General features: G+C 54.7%; 2 protein-coding genes across 2 annotated transcripts; one reads left to right on the plus strand and one right to left on the minus strand.

The window, feature by feature from the left end:
• Positions 1 to 320: 320 nt before the first annotated feature.
• Positions 321 to 3,211, plus strand: Inafm2 (InaF motif containing 2). Its single transcript, XM_028888081.2, has one exon. The coding sequence runs from the start codon at positions 476 to 478 to the stop codon at positions 932 to 934; it is 459 nt and encodes a 152-aa protein (XP_028743914.1). The 5' UTR covers positions 321 to 475; the 3' UTR covers positions 935 to 3,211.
• Positions 3,212 to 10,655: 7,444 nt separating this feature from the next.
• Ccdc9b (coiled-coil domain containing 9B) lies at positions 10,656 to 17,761 on the minus strand. Its single transcript, XM_037205111.1, has 11 exons — positions 17,603 to 17,761; positions 15,789 to 15,902; positions 15,220 to 15,327; positions 14,481 to 14,633; positions 14,298 to 14,396; positions 13,476 to 13,675; positions 13,161 to 13,213; positions 12,537 to 12,590; positions 12,364 to 12,454; positions 11,800 to 11,839; positions 10,656 to 11,716 (listed from the first exon to the last, which is right to left on the minus strand). Exons 1-11 carry the CDS (start codon positions 17,615 to 17,617, stop codon positions 11,174 to 11,176), a joined length of 1,470 nt encoding a protein of 489 aa, XP_037061006.1. The 5' UTR covers positions 17,618 to 17,761; the 3' UTR covers positions 10,656 to 11,173.
• Between the last annotated feature and the right edge of the window lie 7,272 nt (positions 17,762 to 25,033).

Below are 25,033 nucleotides of genomic sequence, written 5' to 3' on the forward strand. Positions count from 1 at the left end.
GAGGCACTTCCGGGCCTCTGCGATCGCCCTTTTAAGAGGCAGGCCCCCGGGCGGCGCACGGCCCCGCCCCCTGCACCGGCGCGCCCCGCGGGGGAGCCGGGCTGGTGCCGGAGTGCGCGGTCCGCGCGGCCACTGGAGACCAGGCGGCCGGCGGCTGGGCAGGCGGCGGCGGCGGCGGATGGGGACTCGGAGTCGGGCGGCTGTGGCTGTGGCGGCGGCCGGGAAGCAGCTGGCGGGCCGGCGGCGGCGGCGGCGCTGGCGGCGGTGACGGGCCCCGGCGGCGGCGGCGGCGGCGGCAGCAGCAGCAGCGACGCGGTGGCGGGCTGCGGGCGGGCGGCGTGAGGAGCGGCGGCGGCGGAGCGCGGGGCCGCCGGGAAGCTAGGGCGCCGGGACGCCCCCTGCCCAGTCCTCGCAGGCCGTCAGGCCCCCTCCAGCCGGGGCCGTGGAGCACCGGGGCAAAGGCCGGGGCCCCCCCATGAAGGAGCGCGACGCGGCCCCGGCCGAGCGGGGCAAGCCGGCCACCTACACCGGGGACAAGAAGGCGAAGATGGCGGCCAAGACCAACAAGAAGTGGGTCCGGCTCGCCACGGTGTTCGCCTACGTGCTCTCTGTGTCGCTGGCCGCCATCGTCCTGGCCGTCTACTACAGCCTCATCTGGCAGCCGGTGGGCGCCGGGACCTCGGGGGGAGCCGCCGGCCCGCCCCCCAGCGGCTCCAACACCACCGGCCCGTCTGGGACTTCGGGGGCGGCGGCGGGGCCCAACACCACCAGGTCGTCCCGCCGCGAGGCGCCACGCGACGCTCCCCCGCTGCAGGCGGCGAGGCCGGCGCCCCCGGAGCCCGCGGCCGACAACCCCCTAGCCGGGCCGCTCGAGCGGCCGCGAGGGCCGGACGAGGACGAGGAGGAAGCGGCTGCAGCGCCCCGGAGTCGTTGAACCTCTCCGCGTTGGGGGCGGTCGGGAATCTGCGTCCCCCCGAGCCCACAGGCAGGACTTTGCAGCAAGGACCGGCTCCGGAGCCCTCCGGAGTGACCCCTACGCGAGCGAACGCCCCCACACACACACCGCAGCGATCGCCGGCTCGCCCCGGGAGCGGGGGGAACGCACACAACCGGATCTTCAGCCAAGGGACCACGATTCGCCGGGGACTCGCTCGCTCGGGGTTTGATCTTCCCAGCACCGTGCTGCGCCAGGGCCCTGAGCCACAGAAGGGGAGCTGGGGGTGGGGGAGGTGGGGAGAGCCTAGCACCCAGCCCTTCTGCGCCGCTAGCTCTGGTGTATCCTAAAGCAGGGGGGTGACTCAGGGGGAGGGGAGGGAGTTGTGTAGGGGCTCTTTTTTCATAAGCTGAAGCTCTCGGGAAGGAGAGAGCACCAAAAGTAGTGGAGCTCAGGTACGTCAACCTAGTTGCAGTGGCCAGACATGCGTTTAATTTATAGATCCCTGTATATAGTTGTTGACATATGCACTAGAAGCTATAATCACATAGAACTCTATGTATTTCCCCACACCCTGGGTAGCTACTGAATGGTGGGGTCCAGCAAGGGCTATTTGCTGGCGTCCAAACTGCACTTAGCCAGAAGGGCACAAACACAGCTTTTTTTTTTTTTTTTTTTTTTTTTAACCTTTCCATCACCCACTTTTTCGCCTGTCCCTCCCTGGTTCAGAAAGCTAAGTTCCTGATGTTCTTACACAAGAGTATAATCATTCTTAGATTGCTACCATGACGGTGGAGAAACCTTAGTAGTAGAACAGTTTCGGAAGGGTGGGGAATGTGCTGATCCCCTCCGGTTCCCATCCTAAAGCTCCCACTAAAGTGGCTTCCTGTTGCCTCCCTGCATATCTGGATATACGCCAGGGCCAATGGAGAGAGTAAGTGCTGTGTTTGGATCAGTCCCTTCCCCTCACAGAATCCCTTTAGGAAGAGCAAGCCTTTTTAAGTACAGTGATTGGCAAGTGTTTTCTCTCATTCCTTTTCCGTCTCCTCAATTATCTTATCTGGCTCCAGATCTTGTCTTATTTAATTTCTTGCCCTTCTAGATCTTGTCTTACTCATTTTTTTTGCATTTCCTATTTTCTGAGCCTGAAACAACACAGCAACTTGCCGTTAGGACAAATCCGTTTCGAAGCCAGAGCTTTGATGTGCTCTGGTTTTGAGTTACTGTATAGGACTCGAGCCTAGGAGTGTGCCTAGACAGCCAGTGAAGAGACCAGCCATGGAAGGTTGAATTGGCAGCTTGTCTCTCTCATTCCTGACAAGCTCCCACTTAAATGCAGCAAGTTTTCTAGAGGTGGCGACAGATGTCAAGGGACAGACACACACACACACACACACAACACACACACACACACACACACACACACACAGCTCCAGGGCAGCAAGAATTCCACTTCTTCAATTTGGATTCCATTTCCTCTGCCACTTGCTTTCAGGCAATTGAGTGTGAGCAGTGACAGAGATCAGACCCCTTAGTGTTTCCTTTTTGGGAAATGAGCTACTTAAAAAAGAAACAAACAGGAACCTTGCCCACCTTTGTCCTGAACTGTCTATCCAGTTTTCTGGCCTACCTTGTAGTTAGCTCTGATTCAGGTTTACAGGACAACAGTCTTGATTTAAGCCATGTCCTGTCCTGGGCAAGAAAGTAGCTACTAAGCTGGCTCGGCCTCCCAGCAGCCACCCACACCCCAAGGTGTCTGGGCTTGGAGATTTTTTCACAGCTGATGAGGACTTCAGTCATTAGGAGGCCCATGGGGACTTTTTAAATTTTTGATGAGAGACTGAGGGGAAGAAACATAAAATGTCACTTTATAACTTCAACAATAGCCTGTAATTTATATTTATGGTGTGAATTTTTAGTCTTATATTTTAATAATTTGTAAATTGACCTCTTATTCCAAGAATCCTCGGGACTCATGGGAGAATATCTGGGAGTCCTTTCCTCCTCCCCTCGTGACCCTGCTTTATGGACTGTTTCAATCCACTTTGGGATGAATCAGGGTCCAGCAAGACCACTCGTGGTCCAGCTGGCCTCCCGACTCTCCAAAGCCTTCACTGGAATCGGGACATTTTTCTCCAGCCCTAGCTGTGAACATGACCAGAGACGTTATTTCTAATTCAGCCATTCGAGATATACCTGTACTTTAAAAGTCCTGTATATTTTTTAAAAGTTTTATTTTTCAGGTGAACAAAAATACATTCTAAGAACTCTGCCTAAGCCTGTGTGAGTTGATCGTTTCTCCTGCTGACGTCATGGAGAAGGAGTCTGTGGTCTCAGATGCAGTGGATGGGTGCTGATGAATAGGTTTAGGAGGAAAAAGCAATTGCCTTGCTGTTCTCAGGGCTGCAACTGAACAGATTAGAGAAGAGTGCGGGATCCATCTTAGTCAGGAAGCCAGCCTCGTGGGGTCGGAAGATGATGCCAGCTTTTGCCAAAAAGCTGGGGGGCAGACCAAAGTTCTACTCGGTGGTACTCTTAGCAGATTCCTAGCTAAAGGGCTAGAAGGTGTTGAGTAGTAAGTTTTAATCAAAAACATTTAGCTGTCTGAGCTGAAGATACAGTTGCCTGCTCTCATCACATTCTCACCTTAACCGGTTGGCCTTTTACTAACTGAGGAAGCCTAACACTGGAAAAGACAAACACATGCCTGATCTGTACTGCCTGATGAGAGCCTGTCTCCCTGGAACCAAGCTGCTAAGAGGTGTAGGCTGCTTCAAAGGTGAGGGTTTTTCCTCCCCTTAAAGCAAAAAAAAAAAAAAAAAAAAAAAAAAAAAGTCATGTGGGTGAAAAGCATAAATATAAGGGATTAGTTTTGCTGCAAAAATACATGGTACGAATTGAGCTCAGCTCATTACCAGACAATGGTGCCCAGTACAAATCCAGAGTGAGAAGCCAGTGTTGGTGGAGCCCCCTGTGGCCTGCACTTCTCAAGAGCTGTTAGGGGGTAGCCACTGTGCTTTTACTTCACCTTGTAGTCTGCGGGGGAGGCGAGGAGAAAGTCCCGCCCTTCCTTTATTTCCCTCTTGAGCCTACACAATGACTTTCTGTGAGAGGGCTTGGTAAGGCAGGAGTGAGTTCTGTGGCTTTTGACTCAGCCCCTCCTTCCTGCAGATGGGGACATGTGGCTTCTACAGCTGCACACAGCTTACCACACTGGCCAAAGACAGCAGTAGGTACATGGAGAGCCTGCTGGCTGATTAGAACAGGGCCCGATGGGATGGGAACAGGCGTCAGAAACAGCTTTCTTTGCAAATGTTCAGAAGGAGCCAAACTGCCCATGTTTTTAAGCCTGGAAGGTCTGTGCAAAGGGCGTTAGAGATTTTCTCTGCACTGGGACAATCCCTAGGTGTCTGCTTATATTGAACGTTACCATGTGTATTCATTCCCTGGCAGCCTGAATTCGAAGGCAAAAAAGAATGAAGTGTTGAAAGTATGGGGTCAGGAAGCCCAGTGGATAAGCTTGTATTTTTCTCTTTCCTCCATGGAATTCTCAGCACAAAGAAGTGTTTCTCGGAAGCCTGAAGCAGCATTATCCCCCCATCCCCACCCCTCAACAGCTACATGGTTTGGCACCACGGTTTGGGAAGCTTTTCTCTCTACCTTGTTTTTCAGTTTTCCCTGGGGAATTCTACGCCGGTGTGTTCTGTAGTCGAGTATTTATATCCTGTTTTGAAATCCAGGACGCAGAGCATCTACTTGTTCCTACACGCTGCTCTAAGGAGCACTGAAAGGTTGGTGGCTTTAGGGCCACTGCAGCTATTTAGAAGGGTAATAATTGTCCTCCCTTCCTGTCTGCAGAAAATGGAGGTATTTCTGGAATTGCAGTTCGGTACCAAAAGGGCCACAGCTGGACTGTTTAATTGGCCTCCCTCTGGGGAGGAAAAGGCCGCAGCGGCTCCGCTCATTTCTCATGACCAGTGCCAACTCAGCGCCTGGCATGGAGCACTGGGTCCTCAGAGTCTGTTGATCACCTGGGTGGTCACCATGATGGATGTAGTGACACGTCACCGTGGTGTGGCCGTCACCGTCCACTCGTGGAACCTGCACCACAGCCCACAGTCTCACCTGAACGATCGATGCACCGACCTGGCTGTTCCTTCCTTGCATGTGGATGGGCCTGGGCTTGACTCTCCAGTTTTACCAGGAGCCAGAAAGTCCATGCTGTCATCTATGTGGATGCAGCTTAAGCTTTTCGGCCCATTCATTGTCCTCTCTGCCCCAACCTTAACGTAGATCTACAAAAATAGCTGCACTGTGGACAGTCTTTTGGTCACATCTGTTTCCCTCACAGACGTAGCCTGTGGTTTTCCGCCGCAGAGGGCCTGTGTTACGGTTTGTGTTCCCTCCAGTAGCTCATCAAACAAAAACAAACCAAGCCTGCCTTCACCACACACCCCAACTCTATTAGGGTGTCCATTGTCAGAGCAAACCCAGCCCCTAGCGGTCCCTCTTGCACATGAGTCACCTGGTCAGTCATAAGCACCTTCACTGAGCCAGTTCCTGTGGTCCTTTTCAGTTCTGGAAGCCTTGGTCAAGCTACAAGAAAGGGACCAGAAAATTACCACACACTTCCTGCCTATGGCCGTCACGCTCTTATCGCCTAAACAGCCCCATTTTCCTAATTTCAGTCATTAGTTTTTATACCAGCAGCAAGGTTCTGTTTAATATCCTCAGGAATATTTTCCACAAATCATTACCATTAATTTAGTATTTATTGAGAGCCTAGAGTGTGCCAAGTGAACATCAAAACTCTCAAAACAAACTCGTCAAAAAAAAAAAAAAAAAAAACTTCATCAGAAATGATTTCTTTGTAAATATACCTTCTTCTCCTCCCTCGGTGCTCATAGTCATTAGCTAAGATCTCTCCCCTTGTGTCCTGGAAGCCATCTGTCCCCTTAGTTAAAGAAGCAGGGCTGCAGAGATGGAGCAGCAGTTAAGAGCACTTGCTGCTCTTCCAGAGGACCCAGGTTCCTTTCCCAGCACCCACATAGTGGCTAACAACTGTCTGTAACTCCAATTCCAGGGGATCCCCCACCCTCTTAACGGCCTCCACAGGCATCAGTCATGAACATGGTGCACAGACATGCACACAGGCAAAATCATGCACATACAAAATAAAATACATATTTAAAAGAGTTACAGGAGCCCATCTGTGAGGTGCAGTCAGCTCGTGGCATGACCAGGCCCTGGGTGTGGAGGCAGTGTGCTCTCAGAAGTGACCACTGAACAGGAAGTTAAGAAACCTGACAACTCATCAGTAGCATTGGAAAAGACCTGGGCCTCTTCTGCCAACCAAGTGGGGTATCAGGAGAGCAAAGGGGAGCAGTGGGGTGTGAAAGGCCTTGGGAATAAAAGGGCGGCACACGCCGGGCGGTGGTGGCGCACGCCTTTAATCCCAGCACTCGGGAGGCAGAGCCAGGCGGATCTCTGTGAGTTCGAGGCCAGCCTGGGCTGCCAAGTGAGTTCCAGGAAAGGCGCAGAGCTACACAGAGAAACCCTGCCTCGAAAAAAAAAAAAAAAAAAAGGGCGGCACACACACATGAAGTAATGTGGAAGGAAATGTGAAGGGGAGGCCAGCAAACATGACACCAACTCCCAGACCAAGAGCATCAGCAGCACCTGAGAAGTGGGTGGAACTGTGACACCATGAGCGATGTCCCAGACCAAATGAGCCACTGTCGCAGGCAGTGGAGACAGGCCTTTTGTTTAAAACCAGCTTTCCAGCCCGGCTGTGGTGGTGCACGCCTTTAATCCCAGCACTCCCGAGGCAGAGGCAGGCGGATCTCTCAGTTTGAGGCCAGTTTGATTGATCTACAGAGTGAGTTCCAGGAGGGCCAGGGTTACAAAGAAAGCCTGTCATGAGAAACCAAAAATAAATAAAACAGAAAAATAACAAACGAAACCCCAGCTTTCCAGGTGATTGCCATGCACACTGAAGCTGGAGAGCCCCTGGTCCAGCCTTGCCCTCTGAGTCTGTAGCTTGGGGATCTTTGTGTTTTGCTAGCTGGTTATCAATGTGACTTGTGGCCCTTTTGCTTCATTGAAGCCAGCTGCCCTGCTCGAGGGAGAGGAAACACTATGTCTCCAGAGTTCGCAAGAAAAAGGAAAGAGCCTACACTGTCCATTATTTTTGACAGTTTGCCCTGGAGAGCTTGTTAAGGTGGAGGGAGGCCTGGCGTCCCCTCCCTCTGCCTCGGAGGTGCTGATGTGTCTGCTTCCCCTCCTGTCCCGGGGCCTGCTGCTTCTCCAACCAGCCCTTAAAAGGAGCAGTGGGTGCCACGCTTGTCCTTTCTGGTGCCAGGTCTGCGTTATTTCACCTCCCTGGCGTCAAGTGGATGCTTAATGAGAGCCGTGACGTAGGCGCAGCAGACTTGAGAGAAAGCAGCCACAGTCTAGCCTTTCTGCTAGTCGACTCTTCACCGTTCCCCGCCCTGAAGTTTGCCTCTGGGGAGGCCATGGTCACCCGATCTGCCCTTCCTCTGTAGCCCAGATAACCCTGACTCGGAAGGAGATGCTGGTGGACACTGATAAATGACCCAGTGGGAAAGGGTGGGACCTTTGTTTTTCTCTATCCTCTCGACAACCCCTCCCCACGTTTAGCCCCCACCTGCAGAAAAGACAGTCCATATGGAAAATTTTGCCATTTCTTGGTGTTTATAAGGACAGGTGCTATCTTTTCCTATAATTCTTGTTTCTGAGGGAGGAACCAGGGCTGGAGTTAACTAGCGGTCAGATCTTCCAAACTTATGTGTTGTTTTAAATAGCTGAGGTTGGCCATAAGACAATCAGTCATTTGCTCATCTGGGTGGCAGAACTTCATTCCGGGAGACGCAGAGGAAGTTCCGGAGGGGGGGGGCTTCTGGAGGAAAATAGTGAAGCAAAAACTGCCATCCTTTCCCTGAGAGAGTACTGATCCCCAGTAAGAGGAAAGTAAGAAATGACAGAAAACAAGCACACATCGACATCACATCAAACGTCCACCTCATTTATTCAACATTCTCTGTGTGTCAGGCTACTCTCACCAGAGTCTACTGAGCGCAGGTAGGTTTTTGCATGCTCTAGCTTTCTCAGCAACCCCCTTCAAGGCTGTACTGCAAGCCTCATTTTTGCAGATAAGGAAACGGAGGCTTTTAGAGGTTAAAGTTGACCAAGGTGGATGGGAGGTCCAGGGTTCATATGTAGTGACTCCGAGGTGTGTTCTACTCTACCATGGTGCCTGGGATCAAAACACGCACTTTTCTTACAGCGCTGTCTCCATTGTCCTTCTGCCCTCTTTGTTTCAAGGTTTCTGTATAAGATTCATGTCCTCTCCCTACTGGATCCCCCTGGGTCCTCTCCTTGCTCGGCTCCTCCCAGCCCTGCATCTGGTTCCCCAGAGCTCTGTCTAATGAAGACTCGTACTTTGGTAGGTCATTGGAAAGAAGGGGCTTCCTAAGAGAACGCTCTCGGTCAGACCTTTTAATAAAGCGACCAGGAAGAGTCACAACCAGCTCTTTGTAGCCTAAAGAGAACGACGACGACGTAGGATTTCTCCTGCTCCATAGTTGACTCTGTAATGGAGCAGGTGGGCCACCCCTGGACAGAGAGCTGGGAGTGTCACCCTTGTCTTGGAGAAGAGCTCCCCTTTCCCAGGAGAAGCTTGATGTTATTGCCAGCACTGCCGGCTTCTGTAATGAAGATGTCCTGTGTCGGTGTCCATTCTCTCCAATCCCCAGGATGGCTTCCCCCAGCGGTCTACTGAACGGTTGTTGCCCATGAAGAAAAGCCCCATATCCTCTCAGTCCTCCATGCCAGCTCTTTGTCCTGCTTAGGTCCCTTTGTAAGAACCAGCTAGAACCCTGCCAGGTTTTTACATCCTCAGCCTGTGGGCAAACACGTCGTGCTCTATGTTGTTTGATGAAGCACATTGGAGAGTTGGCAACATCCAGTGGGAAGCAAACTGTGAATCTTTTTTCTCTCTCCCTCCCTCCCACCCCCCTCCATCTTCCTCTCTTTCTCTCTACCCTCCCCTGTCTCCCTCCCCCCTCTCTAGCTGTCTTGGGGATCCTAGAGACTGAACCTAGGGGTTCATGTATGCTAAGAATGGACTCTACCAACCTACACCCCCAGCCAAGAATTCAAATTCTTGATCACAATCATTTCTTCGCAATATCTGAATTCAAGAGCTCTGCCTGAACCCACTCTATTCCAGTCCCATCTTTTAGGAGTCATGAGCTCCAGGGCCCAGGTCACATTCCGAAGACCTATACTTGAGACTGGAAGGCAGGATAAAAAAATTGAATTTGGATCCTTCATTCGGGCCCAGGCATGTCTCACATGTACAGGAATGTTTTTCTGCCTTTTCAGTCTTCTGCTGACCCCCACGCTGACCCTCCCAGTTCAACCTGTCATATCCCTCCCTGGTCAGCTTCCTTTTGATACACCGTAGAGTTGACTCCACTACCCACTGCCCAAAGAATCTTCCACAGGAGCCTCTGAAGCCAGGAAGCCTCTTCCATTGGCAGGGGCACACTCTCCTAGTTCCTGCGTAGCCAGCAACTTGCCCTTACAGTCTAGACTCCGCTCTAACCTGAACCCTTCACACACCCCACTCCAGGACCGACTCCTCAAAGGGTTCTTCATGCCCGGGGGGTTGGGGGGGGGAGAACAGCCATGCCTCTCTCACCTGGGACTTCCTAGAAACGCAAACTTCCAGACCTTCCCCAGCCCCACTGGGTTCAACCTGCCCCTCGGGCCACACGGAAGTATGAGAAGAATTCTCTGCACAACCTGACCTGTTTGAGGATTCCCTCCACTTGAGTGGAGGGGAAAGGTGGAACCAAGAGCCAGGAAGGAAGACCAAGACAGGAGCCCATGTTTCAGGCCTCGCGTGGAAAGATGGAGCTGGCGTGGGCCTTCCCTGGAGTCTCAGAGGGTTATGTGAGACTCCCCTCACGTAAGGAAAGGAGAGGAAAGGGGAGGGGGATGCATGGTGCCATCCAGATAAGGGCCTGGGAGCAAAGGACGCAGGCCACATCAAAAGAGGGCAGCAACAGGGGGCTGGCTCTCTTCGGGCTCCTACCCTCATCATCCCCAGGGCTGCCAGGCATCTGCAGACAGAACAGCACTTGCCATTCAGCCTTGAGCTGTGGATGACTGAGTTCCTTCCCCCCACTCCTGCTGGCAGAGTCACCCTCGCCCACCGGCTGGATCCCTGGGAGAAGACGCTCAGGAAATGTTTGTTGTATTGAAAGGAAGCCACAGCTTGCGCAGAGTCTGGATAATTCACCAGACGTGGGCCTCATGGGAGGGGCCTGCATGGAGCCTGAGTTAGAAGGACACCTCCTGATGTTGTGCTTCGCTGCGGTTGCTATTCCTCTAGCTCTGCGTGCTGGCTTCTGCACAGCCCCGGTGAGGGGAAATGCGGAAGGAAGAGAAGTCAGGAAATGGCCCTGGGCTGAGGGTCCATTCAGGGCGCCCATGATGTCTGATCTGGATATAGAAGAGGCAGGCTCAGTACCTGCTGGGGAGCCCTCCCAATCTCCTGTGGCCATGGACAAGAGAAGCCTAGCCCAGGTCAGGGAAGAGGCCCGGCGATGCCTCCTTTCCCCAAGAAGCCTGGGATTCTGTTCTTCCACTCCACCCTTGTTCCTGTCAGCCGGGGGTCTCAACCCACTCTCTCTGGGCCTCAGGTGATTTATTGAAATCCCGGTTTAGCCATCTTGGAAGACCAGGACCGTGAGTCACCTGGATGAAAGGCATGGGTGTCAGAAAGGGCCGGGCTGGCCACACCAGCTCTGAGACCGCCTAAAGTTGAGGCCCCTGGAGGCTGTGCCTGGGGAGGGAGACCTGGCAATGAGGAATGACAGGGAGCCAGGAGACCCACGTTCTGGGGTACTACCAACTCTTGCTTTGTGGGAAAGGCCTATCCTAGGTAGCAGTAGGCCCAGTCCAGGGATACCATCCTTGAACAAGAGATCCCAGCCTGGCAAATACACCAGGGGCCTTGCCTACATGTAAAAACCACCCGTGTAGAGAGATGTGCACAAGAGGCCCTCACGTGGTGTCCCTGCGGAATTTTGCCACACTGCTCTCAACCAAAAAGTTACAAGCCACCAGCAGCCAGACTCCTGCCATACTGACGACTCAGGACTCAGCTCTCCCCTCAGTAGCCTGGCTCCCCGACTCCACGAGCTTGGCTCAGCATCTTCCTGCAGGGCCAGGACCGCCTGCCCTGCTTTTCCTACTTGTGCCTCTTGTCCTTTGGCCAGTTCCTCTCAGGGGCCTGCTTCTCGGTGCCAGGCTCTGCTGGGCCCCAGCCTTACCAGCCCTGTCCTCACTGGGTTCTGAGACCTCTGCTTCTCTCTGTGACTCGGCGTAAGTGCGGACTTCCAGCCCAGGCTGGTGGGCATCCCAGTCCAGGGTCCGCTGCTCAGAACCATTTGGCGGGGGCCCTGGACTTTCCAGAGCCCCGCACTTTGGACTGAGCCCACCTGTGCTTTCTCCAGGCTTGGGGCTGCAAGCTCCTCCCAGAGAGAGGTCAAGGGGAGCCAAGTCAGAATTTTGTGGGGAGCCTAGGGCCAAACCAGCTGTGGAGGTTCCTGACTCCCCTTTTAGCCCCTCTGGGGAGGCCAGAGCCGGACTGGCGGCAGGCACGGTCTCCTGTCTGCCTGGTTCCATTTCGCCCTGCTTCTGTACATGTCCTTCCTCTGCACTGGGAGTCTTCGTGGTGCTCTGGCTTCCCTGAAGCAAAAGAATAGCCCAGCTGACGAGTAAAGTCGGGGCTCCTGTCCCCAGACAGTGCTAGCCTACACCTAAGTACCCACCTCCTGACTCTGCGGCTTCTCATCTTCCTTCAGGTCATACCTGCAGAAACAGAGCAAGTGGCAGGTCCTGTGCCAGGCTCTGCCTGGCTTCAAGTAACCCCCCTCATAGCCAGAAGCTCGTGTACCCCAGGGAGAAGCTAAAGCCCAGTGGTTTCAGAGCGAGGCCAGAGCCACCGTGAGGCTCCCGAATGCTCCCTTGCCAGGCTGACCTTGCTTCTCAAACCCAGCCATTTCCTCCGAGCATCCACCCTGGGTCCCCAGCTGCTGTTTATGACCCAGCCTGTTGCACCACGAGATCCATGGGGACTCTAGGCATGTCCCTGCGTGCTCTGCCTGGGAAAGGCACACCTCACATCCCAGAGGAAGCGAGCTGTTGTAATTACCAGTCTCTGGGGGCCCGGCTCTCGCCTCCACCACCTATGCTGGGGGCCTTTCTCGGTATCTCATTAACCTATAGTAGGCAGCAGGAAGCCAGGAAGCCGAGGCCCTGGGGAGACCTGGGCCAGTCCTGGAAATGAGGACACCTATACGCTTGCCTTGATTTTGTCCCCAGCCACCTGTTACCTTCGGGCCCTGCCAGTCAGCCTCTCCTTCCCCTGGGCTTTGCTGACTATGGTGGATGTCACTAAGGGTCTTCCAGATTGTCCACCCCGACCTGCAAGACATTGAGACCAGAGGGCCGTGGTGACTGCCTTCGCCAGCTGAAGCAATCCTGCTCCTTTCCTCTGCCAACTCACGTTTTCCATCCATGGATGGTGGGGGAAGTTGTGGCTTCTGGTGGGTCCTAGGACCTATAAAGGGAGACAAAGGAAATGGGGATGGGAGTGTCAAAGGATCTGAAGCAGAAACAGCAGTTCTCTAGTACCAAGAAGCTAGCTACCAAGAGGAATTCTTTTAAGAGTCCTACCTCTCCCAAAGCCCAAGCCACCTCCCCAGCAAAGCCTGGCCTGTACGTAGTCCTGGACTGTTTTTCCACTCCCTAGCTAGGTGACATGGCCAGCTTGTTAGCCCCCAGGTTCTGTGTATGAGGAAGGAAGGCACCAAAAGTCCACAGCACTGTTCCCACAGCAGGCCAGGGAGGACCACTCAGACTTTTCCCCCACAAGGACCAGTGTCTGGAAAGACCCAGGTCAGCTCCCACTGAATCCAGACTGAGCCATGGCTCAGAGGACACAAGAGAGATCAAATAGTGTGGGAGAGGAAGGAAGATATTTCTCCATGCTCCCTTTCATCTTTGATGACTTGGAAAAGAGAGGAGAACAGGATCCTGGATGAGACAGGAGGATCATGAGTTCTGGGCCAGCCTGGGCTAAGAATGTCTCAACAAACAAACAAACACGGCACAAGGACACGAGGCTCACCCTTTCTGCCTATGGCCAAGTCCTTGTCTCCAAGCTTGCTGCTGTCCTGTGGCCTGTGTGAGACAGAGGAGAGCATTAGGTCTGTCCACTGGTGACAGTATGGACAGAGCCTGCCTCAGGCTCTACCCTGACAACCTCAGAGCTCAGGGCATAAAGGTGGTGAACCCAAGAAAGAGGGGGCACACAGAACCCTGAGCCCAGGGTCTGACCAGAAGTCCGAGGCTGGTCCTCTCCCTCCAAAAGGCACCCATAGTAGGCCTCCCCGGGGTCCCACAATCAAAATGGCTCAGCAAGCTGCTCAGCCATGCCACCCACATGGGCTTGGCTTTGTCCAGGTCCCACGGGCGGCTCCAGTCACCCTGTGCATTTCTGTGCCGGGCAAGGCGGGCCAGGTCGATCTGCTCTCGCTCCTGTTTCCACTGCCTGTAGTCTTCCCTGGCCTCTGCGGGCAGTCCCACGGGCTGCTGGGGAGGCGGGCCTGGGGCCACGCCTGGACTCTGGGGCTCCGGAACACCCTGCAAGGGAAAGACACTCGGGCTTGTGGGTGAGAAGTAGGGAGGGGACTCCAGTGGCGCTCCCTCAAGGTCTCGGCATCCCCCTGTATAATTAGGTCCTGTCTCATCTCCAGCGTGCTGGGCTTGCTATGGACTGTTTGCGTCCAAACACTTGTTAGCTGCCAGTGTGGGGGCAGTAACTGAACCTCTCTGTGCACCACTTCCTCGTCTGTAAAGGGAGGTATCACCTTTCTTAGCTGTCCGTGTGGGTGGACTGGCCCTAGACGGGAGGGACACCCAGAGGCTGGGAGCAAGATCAAGAGCAACTACAAGGGGCTGCTGCCCCCTAGAGGTCACAGCTGGCACATAGCCAGTCGCCTACCCATCCCTCTGACACCTCTGGGGTTGAGTCATGGCTGGATCGTCATCTCGGACTTAAACCATTTCTCACGGCAAGGTGCACCCAAAGTGGATAGAAGCCAGAGAAGGGAAAGAGGGTGAGAATTCTCGAAGGTGGTGCCTAGGCCAGGTTCTGCCAGGCGAGGGACATAGCTGACATCGTTTCTCTGCCTCCTCCAGATAGGACTTGCCGATTTGTGTCCCTACCCCTTCTCTAAGATGTGCCTTCCCTGCTGGATCTCACCTGCAGGGGAGAACTCTGGCCCCGGCCTCCTCCAGATGTCCCCTTGGCCCTTGGGTTCCTTGCTGGGGTGGTGGGTTTTTCACTTACGATCCGCTTGGCCTGAAGAGGGTATAGATGAGCATCATGGCTGAGCCAAGGGAGATGAGAATGCCCACCTGGGGTCCAGATGCTCCACCTGCTCACCTTGGCTTTGTTCTCCATGGTCACAGCTAGTTCCACCCGGTCCCCCATGCAGAAAACGCCCGTCGAGTCTGCAGCATCCTCATCTGTCAGGGCGCCAGTCATCCCAGGGGAAGGGGGCACCCTGACCCAGTTTCTACTGACCACCCTCTTCTCCTGCGGAGTGAGATGCCTGTGTGCTCAGGCCGCATGGGTAGTCCTGGGCAGGACCAGGTGCTGGGTGCTGGGCAGGGGGGTTCCTAGGTTTGGGTTCTGGCCCTCACCCTCTCTGGAATGCCCTTGGAGAAGCTTGGCCCTTCAGGAGTCCACATGCCAATGGCATTAGTTATTCAGAGCTCAGAGCCAACCCAGGGGCCCAAGATGCCACAAGGGCTTGTCATCTCTGGGTTGAGAAATCCAGAGCAGGCAGACAATACAGCGTCTAAGACACAGTTTCTTTCGCTTTCAACAGACTTCTCTGTCCTCTGCTTCCTGCAGGGTTTCGCCTCAGGGCCTGGGGTTAGGGGAAGGCCGTGCTTTAGGGCATATGTACAGAGTCACCGGACTAGAGGAGACGGTAAAAAGGTTTCTGTTTGGTGACCTTTCATCTACAATCCTTTGGGGGAGGACAGCAATACTTGGTTATTGAGGAGGCCTGTTGCTGGGGGGCACCCAGAAAGGCAAAGAGGAGAAAGTAGGGTAGTCGTAACACCCCAGGCATGGACCAGGCCTCAACTCTGCCTGTCTCCAGGGTGAGACTTACACCAGGAACCTGGCTGATGGTGACTGTGAGACCGTCGGGTTGGAAGAGCGCTGGTGTGGTCACGGCCATGCCACCCTGCTCGGCCTGGCGACGATCTTCCTCGATCTCCTGTGGGAGGGCCTGGGGTCAGCAAGGCCACAGACACACAGACGCTGACAGGCCTACACAGAGAAACACCAGTGGGACACCAGGGGGCAGAGGTACCACATCACCAGTGCCCAAGACTCCCACCATGCCCCTGAGAGAGACTATGCACCCAAACCCTAGGCCAGGCCCGGAGACATGGTCTAGAGCCCTCAGAAAGAACCCACTGTACAAACAGGCTTTTGAGCCGGGTGGCGGCGGCGCACGCCTTTCATCCCAGCACTTGGGAGGCAGAGGCAGGCGGATCTCTGTGAGTTCGAGGCCAGCCTGGGCTACAGAGCGAGATCCAGGAAAGGCGCAAAGCTACACAGAGAAACCCTGTCTCGAAAAGCAAAAAACAAACAAACAACATCAAAAAAAAACCCAAATAGGCTTTTGAGGGCACCCAGGGACAGGAGTCCCCTCGGCCGCTGCAGCCTACTCACCTGGTACCTGCGCAGCAAGGCCTGGTTCTTCTTGCGCAGGGCGACGATCCTGCGGTCCAGCTCAGCATCTTTGTCCTCGTGCCTGCGCATGGCGGACTCGGCTCTGTGAGGTCCCTGCAGGAGACAAGGAACCCAAGCTCACATTCCCACTCACGGAACAGGTCGTACCCCCAAATTAAGGTGCACGGAAGGTGAAGGGGGTTCCTTAGGAAGATGGCCTGTAGAAGGCCCCCAAGCCCCGTCCCAGTGAGGCCTGTCTGCCAGTCCGCCTCTTCAGGGGGGTCTCAGGTCAGGGCTTCTGTACCCAGGGCCTTTGCTCCCGGCAGCAGCAGGCTGCCCCTCCCCCGGGCTCCCCGGGGAGCTCTGCTGTGAGCACAGTCTGGAGTGGGAGTTAAAAATGGCTCTGGCAGCAGAACCTGCCGTGACTGGGAAGCTGCCAGGGGATTCAGGAGGTCGAGGTGGGGACTCTTTGCCTCCCAAACCTAGAACCACACACACACAAAAACACAGGCCCCAGCTTGGTCCTGGCCTCCCAGGCGCTGGACCCCACTCCTTAGGCCTGTGCCCAGTCTGTTGGAGAGAGCCTGCTCCCACAGGCCCCGCCAGCCCTCCAGGTCTGAGCTGCTGGCTAATGGGCAGGAGAGCAGCAGGTCCATAGCAGCTCCAGCTGGGAGCTACTCTGGGCAAACCACATCTCTGCATCGAGATCTGAGGTCCCTTTCCGCCTGGCTCCAGGGTCTGTGTTTTTGCCCAATGACTTGCCCAGCCCACCTCATCCTGCCCTTCTTCCTCCCAGGCCCAGCTGTCCCCAGCTGTCCCCAGAATGTGGCTGTCCAGCCCCCTCCCATCCTCTAGAAAGCCCTCTCCTCAAGACGAGGGGCCACTCACAGCCAAATGCATGTAAATAGCAGGCCCTGAGAGAATTCCGAAGCAGCTCCTCGGAGCCAGAGCTGGAGGGAAGCTGGAGCCACCAGAGCCGGGCCTGTCGGCCTCTCCCCGCCGGCTTCAGCTTCTCTGCTCAGCACAAGAGATCATGTTGTGATTACAAAAGAGAGCGCTCTGGGCTGCCAGCCAGGAATGCCTGGCCGCCACCCCCACCCTTCCACTCTGAGGGCGAGGACCAGAGCACCCGCAGCCAGCTGGTCTTGTCTGACACCTCTCCCTGCCTCGATGACCCCACACAGGAGGCCTAGGCACCCAGGGCCCACCCTCCCCTGTGGTCCTGAGGCCCAGTAAGACCCCGGCCTGTATTTGTCTGCAAACAGAATGGGTGGACAGCGTAGGCCTCCATCCTTCCCAGTAGTAGAAAAAGTCAAGGGATGCCGGCCCCACCTCCCGAGGCCCCACCTCAGGCGGTCCTCTGCTTCCCTGCTGGCTGTCCGGTTGGCGTTACGTCATCAGGTAAGAGCGAGGAACCCTCCTCCCCGGACCATCACTCTACCACAGACCTCAAGTGCCTCTCCCCACCGACTGTTCCCTGAGGTAGGACACTAGGTCTCCAGCCCCTTCACTATGCTGAGGTGGCCCTTTCTCTGAGGTCCTGAACCTTTCCACTCAGCAGTCAACAGCCTCCTTCCCTTGGGATCCTCTCACAGGGCCCTTGCACTCCAGGGATGACCTTTCCAGACCCTCTGATCCCAAGAAAGGACACAGGCCCTTCCCCAGCAGTCTTCACACAGCCAGTCTCTCAGCCCAGGGGTGCCTAGGTCAGCTTCAGTACTTATGAGGTCCTGAGTTCCAGGCCTTGAAATGAGGGTCACAAGTTCTGGCATTCCCTACGTGCCCGACTGAGCAGGTTTCCGCTCTTTCCTCACCACAGACGACCCCATCTGTGTTCTCTGGCCACCATCCTCGGCCCCTTTGCTGTCCAGGCTTTCACCCCTGGCCCCACACCCCGTCTCTGCAGCTCCAGAGTTCCCATCCTGCTTGCAAATGCCACAGTGTACCCTCCTCCCTTCCTGCCGGATGTTCCTACTGAGTCAGACTGTGTGCTTTCCCAGGAACAGTGACGCAGCCTAGAGCTCTCTCTCTCTCTCTCTCTCTCTCTCTCTCTCTCTCACTCTCTTTGTGTGTGTGTGTCTGTCTGTCTGTCCCTCCCCCCTTGCCTACACACACACACACACACACAGACACACACACACACACACACACACACACGCGCGCACACACACGCACACACACACGCACATGCACGCACTGCACATGAGCATGTTTCGCCCACCTTCTCTGCATCCTGCCCCACAAATACTGCTGAGTTCAGCCCTACCCCACAGGTCCCCAGAAGTCACAAGCTTCCCGCTCTACCTGCCTCTGGGATGCTTCAGTCAGCCAGGAAGTCCCCAGAGCCCAGCACTAGAAGGGAAGAGACCGAACACTGTCCACCCTCTCTGTCATTTTAGCCCCTTGACCAGGTTTAGGGAAAGGGATGTGGATGGACTACAGAGATAAGACGAGGTCTTTGTTTCTCTCAGCTCCTACTCCTGGCCAGGGTCAGGGTGGAGGATCAGGAGGCACAGGTAGCCATCTGGCCACCCTGAAGAGAGGATGACCCCACTCTCTGGAAGCGCTGCAGGAAGATATCCTGAACAGAGAAGCAAAATTTTCCAGCCATGAGGCTGAAGGACCAGGTACCCTGAACACACACCTATAGTCGAGACCAAATCCACAGTTGCTGGCCACGCCTTATTTCCAAGTGTCACTCCCCACAGCTTGTCATGCTCCGGAGCAGCCCCCACCTTCTTCTACCTCTTTCTCCACAAACCACCGTGGACCGAGGCTGCGAGCAGGGAGTGGTATTCCCCAGGGCCTGACCGGGTGCCCCCATGCTGCAGGATGAGGGTGGAAACAGCAGGCACTACACTATGTGAACTGTGGGCGCCCTGTGCACAGGCTGTGATTGCCTTGCGGTCCATTCAGAACGCACACGAGCTGAAGAGGGCCCTTGAGTGGCAAAGGTCCTGGGGTGGAGGACACAGGAAGCTGGGTTTCCAGGCAGGAGGATTTCCAGTCCGGTATTCCCAAACCGAGGTCTTCTTACTGTGAGTCACCACTAGGGGGCAGAAGCATTCCAAAAGCTTGGTTATGGGTGGGGGAGGGGTTCCCCCCACACACTGTCTCTCGATCTCCTAAGTCTAGCTCAACCTCACTTTCCAGCTTCTACAGACTAGACAGACTACCCTGTGGTCGAAGCTTTATTTTATTGAGGAGGAAACGGGTCCAGAGAGGTTTTGCGTCTTGGGATGTCACACCTGTTTGTGCTGCAGACAACACACGAAGCCGGGGTGGTGGCTTTGCTGTCCCAGGCAGGCCTCCGTGCCTCTTTTCACAGTTGCCCCACCAAAGCTAGACTGATTGAGACTTCTCTCTGTACTAGACTTGGGTGGGGTGACCTTGCTTGGGCTGAATCATTGCGCTTCTCTGGTGGCTCCCCACCTCTCCAGGCCACCTGTCGACTCAGATGGCAGCCACACCTTCAGGGCCTACGTCATGTGAACCGTATTGGTGGCATCTGGAAAAATACAGCTGAGGCCAGCTTCAAGAACAAGATGGCTCTGAGTCCAAGTTTCTGTCTGGGAGAAACAGGGAGATCTGCCCAGAAGCCAAGGCCTAAGAAATCCACCAAGCAGGGACTATGCTCAGGCCTCCTCCCCACTTTGAGTGGCTGCCCCTGTGGACCGCTGGTTGATCAAGTAGAGTACTTGGGCCCTTGCCCTACTCCTCACCCTTGGTCTAGGAAGAGGTGGATTCCGGTCTCCTCCCTCCTTAACAGACAGGGTCCCTTATCTCTCCACTTCTATAAAATGAGATGGCTAACCCTCAGTGAGTCATATGATCATAACATTTAAATAACCTAGCAACATCCTGAGTTGCTAGGTATTTACTCTGGGCCACTGTGGCCCAGTGTAAGGTTCAAACAGCTTTCTTCTTGCCTCAGGTAACTTCATGGTATAGAAAGAAATCCACAGAGTCTGCTTAAAGGGCAAAAGAATTTATTAGGGGATAAAAACTCATTGTACAGAACAGAATTGTCGCAGGTTCTGGAACGCAGTTCCGGCTGCCTGTCTCAGTCCCTCATCCAAACTATGAGGGAGCGAAGAGAGAGCGTGCCTACTTGCGTCTTAGGTCTTAAAGGCTGACAAGAGGCCATGCCCCAGGGGCATGTACTTCAAGGTCATAGGCAGGTAGAGCAGTTACCTGCTACATCTCTAGGGGTGGTGCTTCAAGGTCATAGAACAACCACCCACTACATCTCCCCCTTTTGTCTAAATAAGAAAGTTCTAACCTAATACAAAACTACATACAATAGAAATGATTATCAAGTAATGTCCAGGAGAGGGGAAAGGTAATAACCTAAACAAAAATAGAAATACAACCAGCAAGAACAACATCAAACAAGAGACACATGCTAAAATCCAGATGTCCAGAACGTAGTTAAATGGCATGTTACAGAGATCACTCCAATAGCTGTCTGTCCTATCCTAAAGAGTCTGAATCTAGTATTTAATATGTTCTAGCTAAGATATGAGAAGATTGTAACTGTAACTGTTAGTCTTCAACCCCGTCAAATGTAAGCAAGCAATTTCCAAAATTTTGCAAGATAGACAGAGACAACTGGCAGCCTGGACAGTCACCTAAAGTTTCTCACAAGAAGTGATGAGGTCACCAGCCAAGATAGAGGAGAGCCACATGGTTGCTGTTAATAGTTACATGCCCATCCACAGAATTAAACAGGAGTTGAGTGAACAGAAAGGGAGAACCGGTGTGTGCTGTGCCAGACGAAGCTGGCTTCTCCATCTCTGACTCGCACGTTGCAGCAGACAGACAGAACCTTTAGACAGGGAGAGCAGACAGACACAAGCAGGTCTTGGAGCAAAGAAAAAGAAAGGCCGTGGCGGAGAATTCTTTCTCGGTTCCCCAGCTGCCTAGTCCAAAGAATGGTCAGTGGGTCTCCAAAAGACATCCCAACAGGAGGGAGAAAGCGTATGACACAGTTCCCAAGGAGGAGGCAGAGAGAACAAGATCCAAAGGCCCGAGTGTTCTGGCATCCCAGGGATCCAGGGAGGATCAGATTAAATGGGCACACGCTGTTCAGTACATCATCACACACGGATAGGGGCCGAGGGCTAAGAGCCTGAGAGAGAGACAGGTGCCTGGTACCAGGACTTTGAGAAAAGCCAGAAGGCAAGGAGAGGCCTGTGCTCAAGAAATGAAGCCTCCCATCTAGGGGGATGGACAGAGGGGGTGGCCCCACCAGAGACTCAACTGCTGTTACTGAATGGCAGGCAAAGCTGTCGGTGAATGAGAAAGCCGATTTGGTGCAGGTGGAAGAGAGCGGACCCACTGCAGGAGGAGCAGGTGGGTAAGGTCCTAGCGTGAAGCGGGTGCCTTTGGCGGGCCCTGCCAAGGTAGACCACCAAGCAAATATGCCACAGACAGCAGTGAGTTTCTTGGGAGGGGATAGCTGAAGAGTGGACCAGTGAAAGACTGTGTCGGAGTGGGGACTGGAGAGCGGCAGGCAGGCAAGAGCAAGAGAAGCAAGGGAAAAGAAGAGACAGAGAGGGCAATAGAGACAAGGGAGGAGTAAGAGCAAGAGATAAGAGGATGAGCACTTTTAAGGGTGCACACGCCGTGGAAAAGGACCCGGAGATAGGTGGTGACGTAACTGCTTTGGCAGAGGCTGGCCAGGAGATGCAGCATAAAGGAGGCACAGCAGCAGGCTTCCCAGCTAGCAGGAGCTGAGTAGAGCAGGAAGAAAGAACAGAGAGAAGGGCTTGGAAAAAGCCTGAAAACAGGGCGCCCCTTCCATCGATTGGATCTTGGCAGAAGTTGCAAAGGTCCCGTGAAATACTGGGATGGGGGCTGCCGGTAAGCGGCCATTTGAATTGATATCTGAGGGGTCCTGGGGCAGAGGCAGGTAAGTTCAGCCCGTAAGTCTGGTGGTAGGTAGGTATGGGGGTAGGTGCATTTTCCATGACTGAGGTAGAGAAGATCCAAGGGCTGGAATCTGTAATGTCCCAGAAGTTCAGCCAGGACCGATGAGGAGGCACAGGCTGCTCAGTGGATCGTCATCCAAAAAAGCAGGGGCCAATGGGCTAAGAGCCCGAGTGAGACAGTCACCTGGTACCAGGACTTCGAGAAAAGCCAGAAGGCGAGGACTGTGCTTGAGAAACAAAGCTTCACTCGCGGGAAATGGCCAGAGGTGGAGGTGGGGAGTGGGGGTGGGGTGGGGGCTTACCAATCATGCCGGTGTTGAGGACGGGGCCCAGCAATCCTTTAGTCGGGAAACTGACAAGGTTGAAGGTTCCAGGGTCCCGGCGTGCCTCAGAGCACCAGAGGGTGGAGAAACAGCCAGGAGAGCCTGTCAAATGTCACGGCACCCAAAATTGTGTTTTTGGAGTCACATCATGCAACAGGGCCCACGTGGGAGGTTTACCAAGGGGAGGGGAGAGGAGGGGCAGAGAAGGGGGCAGAAGCAGGTCCCTGGGGATGAGGGCAAAGGAAGAGAAAGAGACAGGAGGTGGGCAAGGCCCGCCTTTTATAAGGAAACATAGCCAATGGCGCACAGCGGGTTCTCTTAGTGGCTGCTGCAGCTGAGGTCTATCTATCCTGTCAGGACGTGAGGACAGGCCAGTACAGACGCCTGAATGCTAACACCATGTGGGAAGAGGCAGAGAAACACGGATGTCTTTTACTCTCTCTCTCTCTCTCTCTTTCTCTCTCTCTCTCTCTCTCTCTCTCTCTCTCTCTCTCTCTCTCTCTCTCTCTCTCTCTGTGTGTGTGTGTGTGTGTGTCCATTCTGGAACTGGCTCTGTCTGTAGTCCAGGCTGGCCTCAAACTCAGAGATCCGCCTGCCTCTGCCTCCCCAGTGCTTGGATTAAAGGTATGTGGATGGTGGCCTTTACTAACAAGAGGAGGATGTCAAATTAGCAGCCAGACTAGCGAGGTCACTAGAGGGTGGCCTGAGAGGTGAAGAAGTCAGGGAACTCATCGAAGGTTCCACGGCAGGGCTGGTGAGGCCACATGACAGTCTAGGAAACTGAAGCCAGAAAGTCTCAGATGGGTCAGTTGAGTGATGGGCATCTCCAGGCAGTGTCCAGACACCAGAGAGTGGTGCCTAGGCCTGGCAGGGGGATGAAGTGAGTGGGAAAGTCTTTGGGGAACCAATAGCCACCGTGGACACAGAGCCAGCCAGGACAGTTGGGAAGTCTCAAGCCAGGAGTCCTCATGAAAGCAGGAGTCAGAAAGAGCTAGCCTGTGGTCCATAGTGCTTTCCTCATGTGGGCCTGGAGCAAAAGGCAGAGGTCCAGAGATAAGCTGGAAGACCATCTTGGGCTACACAGGTTCTACCAACCTTGAAGCTCACCACCTCAGGCTGGGGTGTGGGCGAGGCCACACCTGGTGGGAACAGAGGGGTCTGGCACAGTTTTGAAGGGTGACAGGAACGGAAGCCCATGAGCAGGCTGAAGTGTGGGTAGGATTTGGCCAGGCACTGTGGGGCTAGGGACTGGGCAGCATGGTAAGAAGCCTTCACTGGACTTGAGGCTTACAGGCAACAGAGCACAACCAGGTGAAAAAAACGCACGTCCCAAGGTCAGGCTTAGGATCCCGTGGTCACCAGGCTAGCTGCTAAGAAAAAGTTGGCAGCCGGAAGGGTGGAGGGAGGGACAGGGTGACTAAGTTGTCTCTGTTTGCCCGTATCTGTCGCTGTTTTAGTACAGAGTCCTCTGCTAGGAATATACGTTCATCCTCCTGAATGTTCCATCAAAGGAGATGGGGGCGTCAAGGTGTCCCTCAGGAGCAACCGGGCAACGCAACGTTCTGAAGGGTGGGTGCAAAAGCCAGAGGTGATGGTGTGTGAAGTAAGGGGAGGGGCGATGGGGTGAGAGAGCCAAACAGTCAGGGATGCTTACACTCTCTACAGCAACACGCTGCACCCCACAGCTTACGCTCGCTCGCTGAGTCCCACACCTGTGACGTCATTTGGTCTCCTCAAGTTTTGAAATCTGTGAATGAGCCTGGGCTGGTGCTATTGGCATCTCTGTGGAGATCAGGTCAGTGACCCGACTAAATGTCTCTGTGGGTGAGGCCTTCTCCCTCCCCTCTGGCACTTCCTGAGTCACGGAGGCCAACAGCCCTTCAGCGCTTTCTCCAGCCCATATCCAGGGTGGGTCACCTTTGTGGGCACCGCCACCAAACCAAGGCATCTGGACAGATGTCTACCCTCCCTTTAGCCTGCTGGGCAGGCCAGGGAGCAGAGTGGCTGGCTAGCTCTCCTGACAAATATTGGAAGGTCATAGAGAGGGTTAGTGTCCTGCTTTGGGAGACTACTGTATGTCCCCATCAGCCCAAAGACCCCATGTGCTCCCCCCCACCCAGGAGACTCCCTAACATCTCTTTTTCCTGATGCTGATCCTAGTTCCAGCTTCTCACCATAGACATGTCCCCCTCACCTTCTACCAGGTCACCTCTTCAGGGATTTCTGGCAGGAAGTTGTCCTCTGTCAACCCAGCCTTAAACCAAGCATTTGGAGGCCATGTACTCCCCGAGGGATAGAGAGACTACATGTGTGACCGGGGCTCTGCTGGGGTTGTGGAGGGCAAGACACAGCAGACGCTCTGCTGTGGGTGCGCCAGTGTGCCCACCACTGCTCTGGCAGCCTCCTTGTCTCCTGAAGGTCTCTGGCCCCCAGGCTACCCACAATGCCTCACCTGCTCCATCTATCCCATCAAGACAAAGTCTAGCTCCTCTTTGCCAGCTGTCAGCACCTCTACTTTGGCCTGCCCTGCCCTAGGCCAGGGGCGCAAAGCTTGACCCCAGAGAAAGCAGGAACCGGGGCCCCAAAGCTGGAGCCGGAGCAGAGCACTGCTCCCACCCCCTTCCTGGGGAGGTCTGTGAGGACACAGGAGCGCTCTCTTCAGCCTCCTGCCCGAGGCTGCCAGTGCAGTAGATGTAGTATGAGCGTCCCTTAAAGAGAACAGGAAGATTCCTGGAAGAGGAAGGCTGGCCAACACAGGGGGTGGTGGGCATAGGAAGTACCATCTGCTCAGCATGGCCTGCAATGTGGGCGCTTCGTAGGCACCACACCTTTGCCAACCTCTTCTGGGGCCCTGCCTGTCGGCTGCCTCTGCCCTGGCTCACTCTCCTCAGAATGGCAATGATTGTACACAGAGCAGAGTCGAAGCTGCCCGCCTACTTATAAACCAAAGTCCTCTGCATAGACGTTTCCAAAGCAGGCTGGAGGTTTT

This window comes from Peromyscus leucopus, chromosome 4 (assembly GCF_004664715.2).
Source record: "Peromyscus leucopus breed LL Stock chromosome 4, UCI_PerLeu_2.1, whole genome shotgun sequence".
NCBI classification, from domain to species: Eukaryota; Metazoa; Chordata; class Mammalia; order Rodentia; family Cricetidae; genus Peromyscus; species Peromyscus leucopus.

What these genes read in the sequence shown, in the direction of transcription:
- Inafm2 (XM_028888081.2), top strand. Translation starts at nt 476, where the DNA reads ATGAAGGAGCGCGACGCGGCCCCGGCCGAGCGGGGCAAGCCGGCCACC.
- Ccdc9b (XM_037205111.1), bottom strand. An exon ending in CCTTGCTGCGCAGGTACCAG is followed by an intron (nt 15,328 to 15,788) that starts GTGAGTAGGCTG and finishes GCCCTCCCACAG; the next exon opens with GAGATCGAGGAAGATCGTCG. An exon ending in CTTGGCCATAGGCAGAAAGG is followed by an intron (nt 12,591 to 13,160) that starts GTGAGCCTCGTG and finishes CTCCCTTTATAG; the next exon opens with GTCCTAGGACCCACCAGAAG.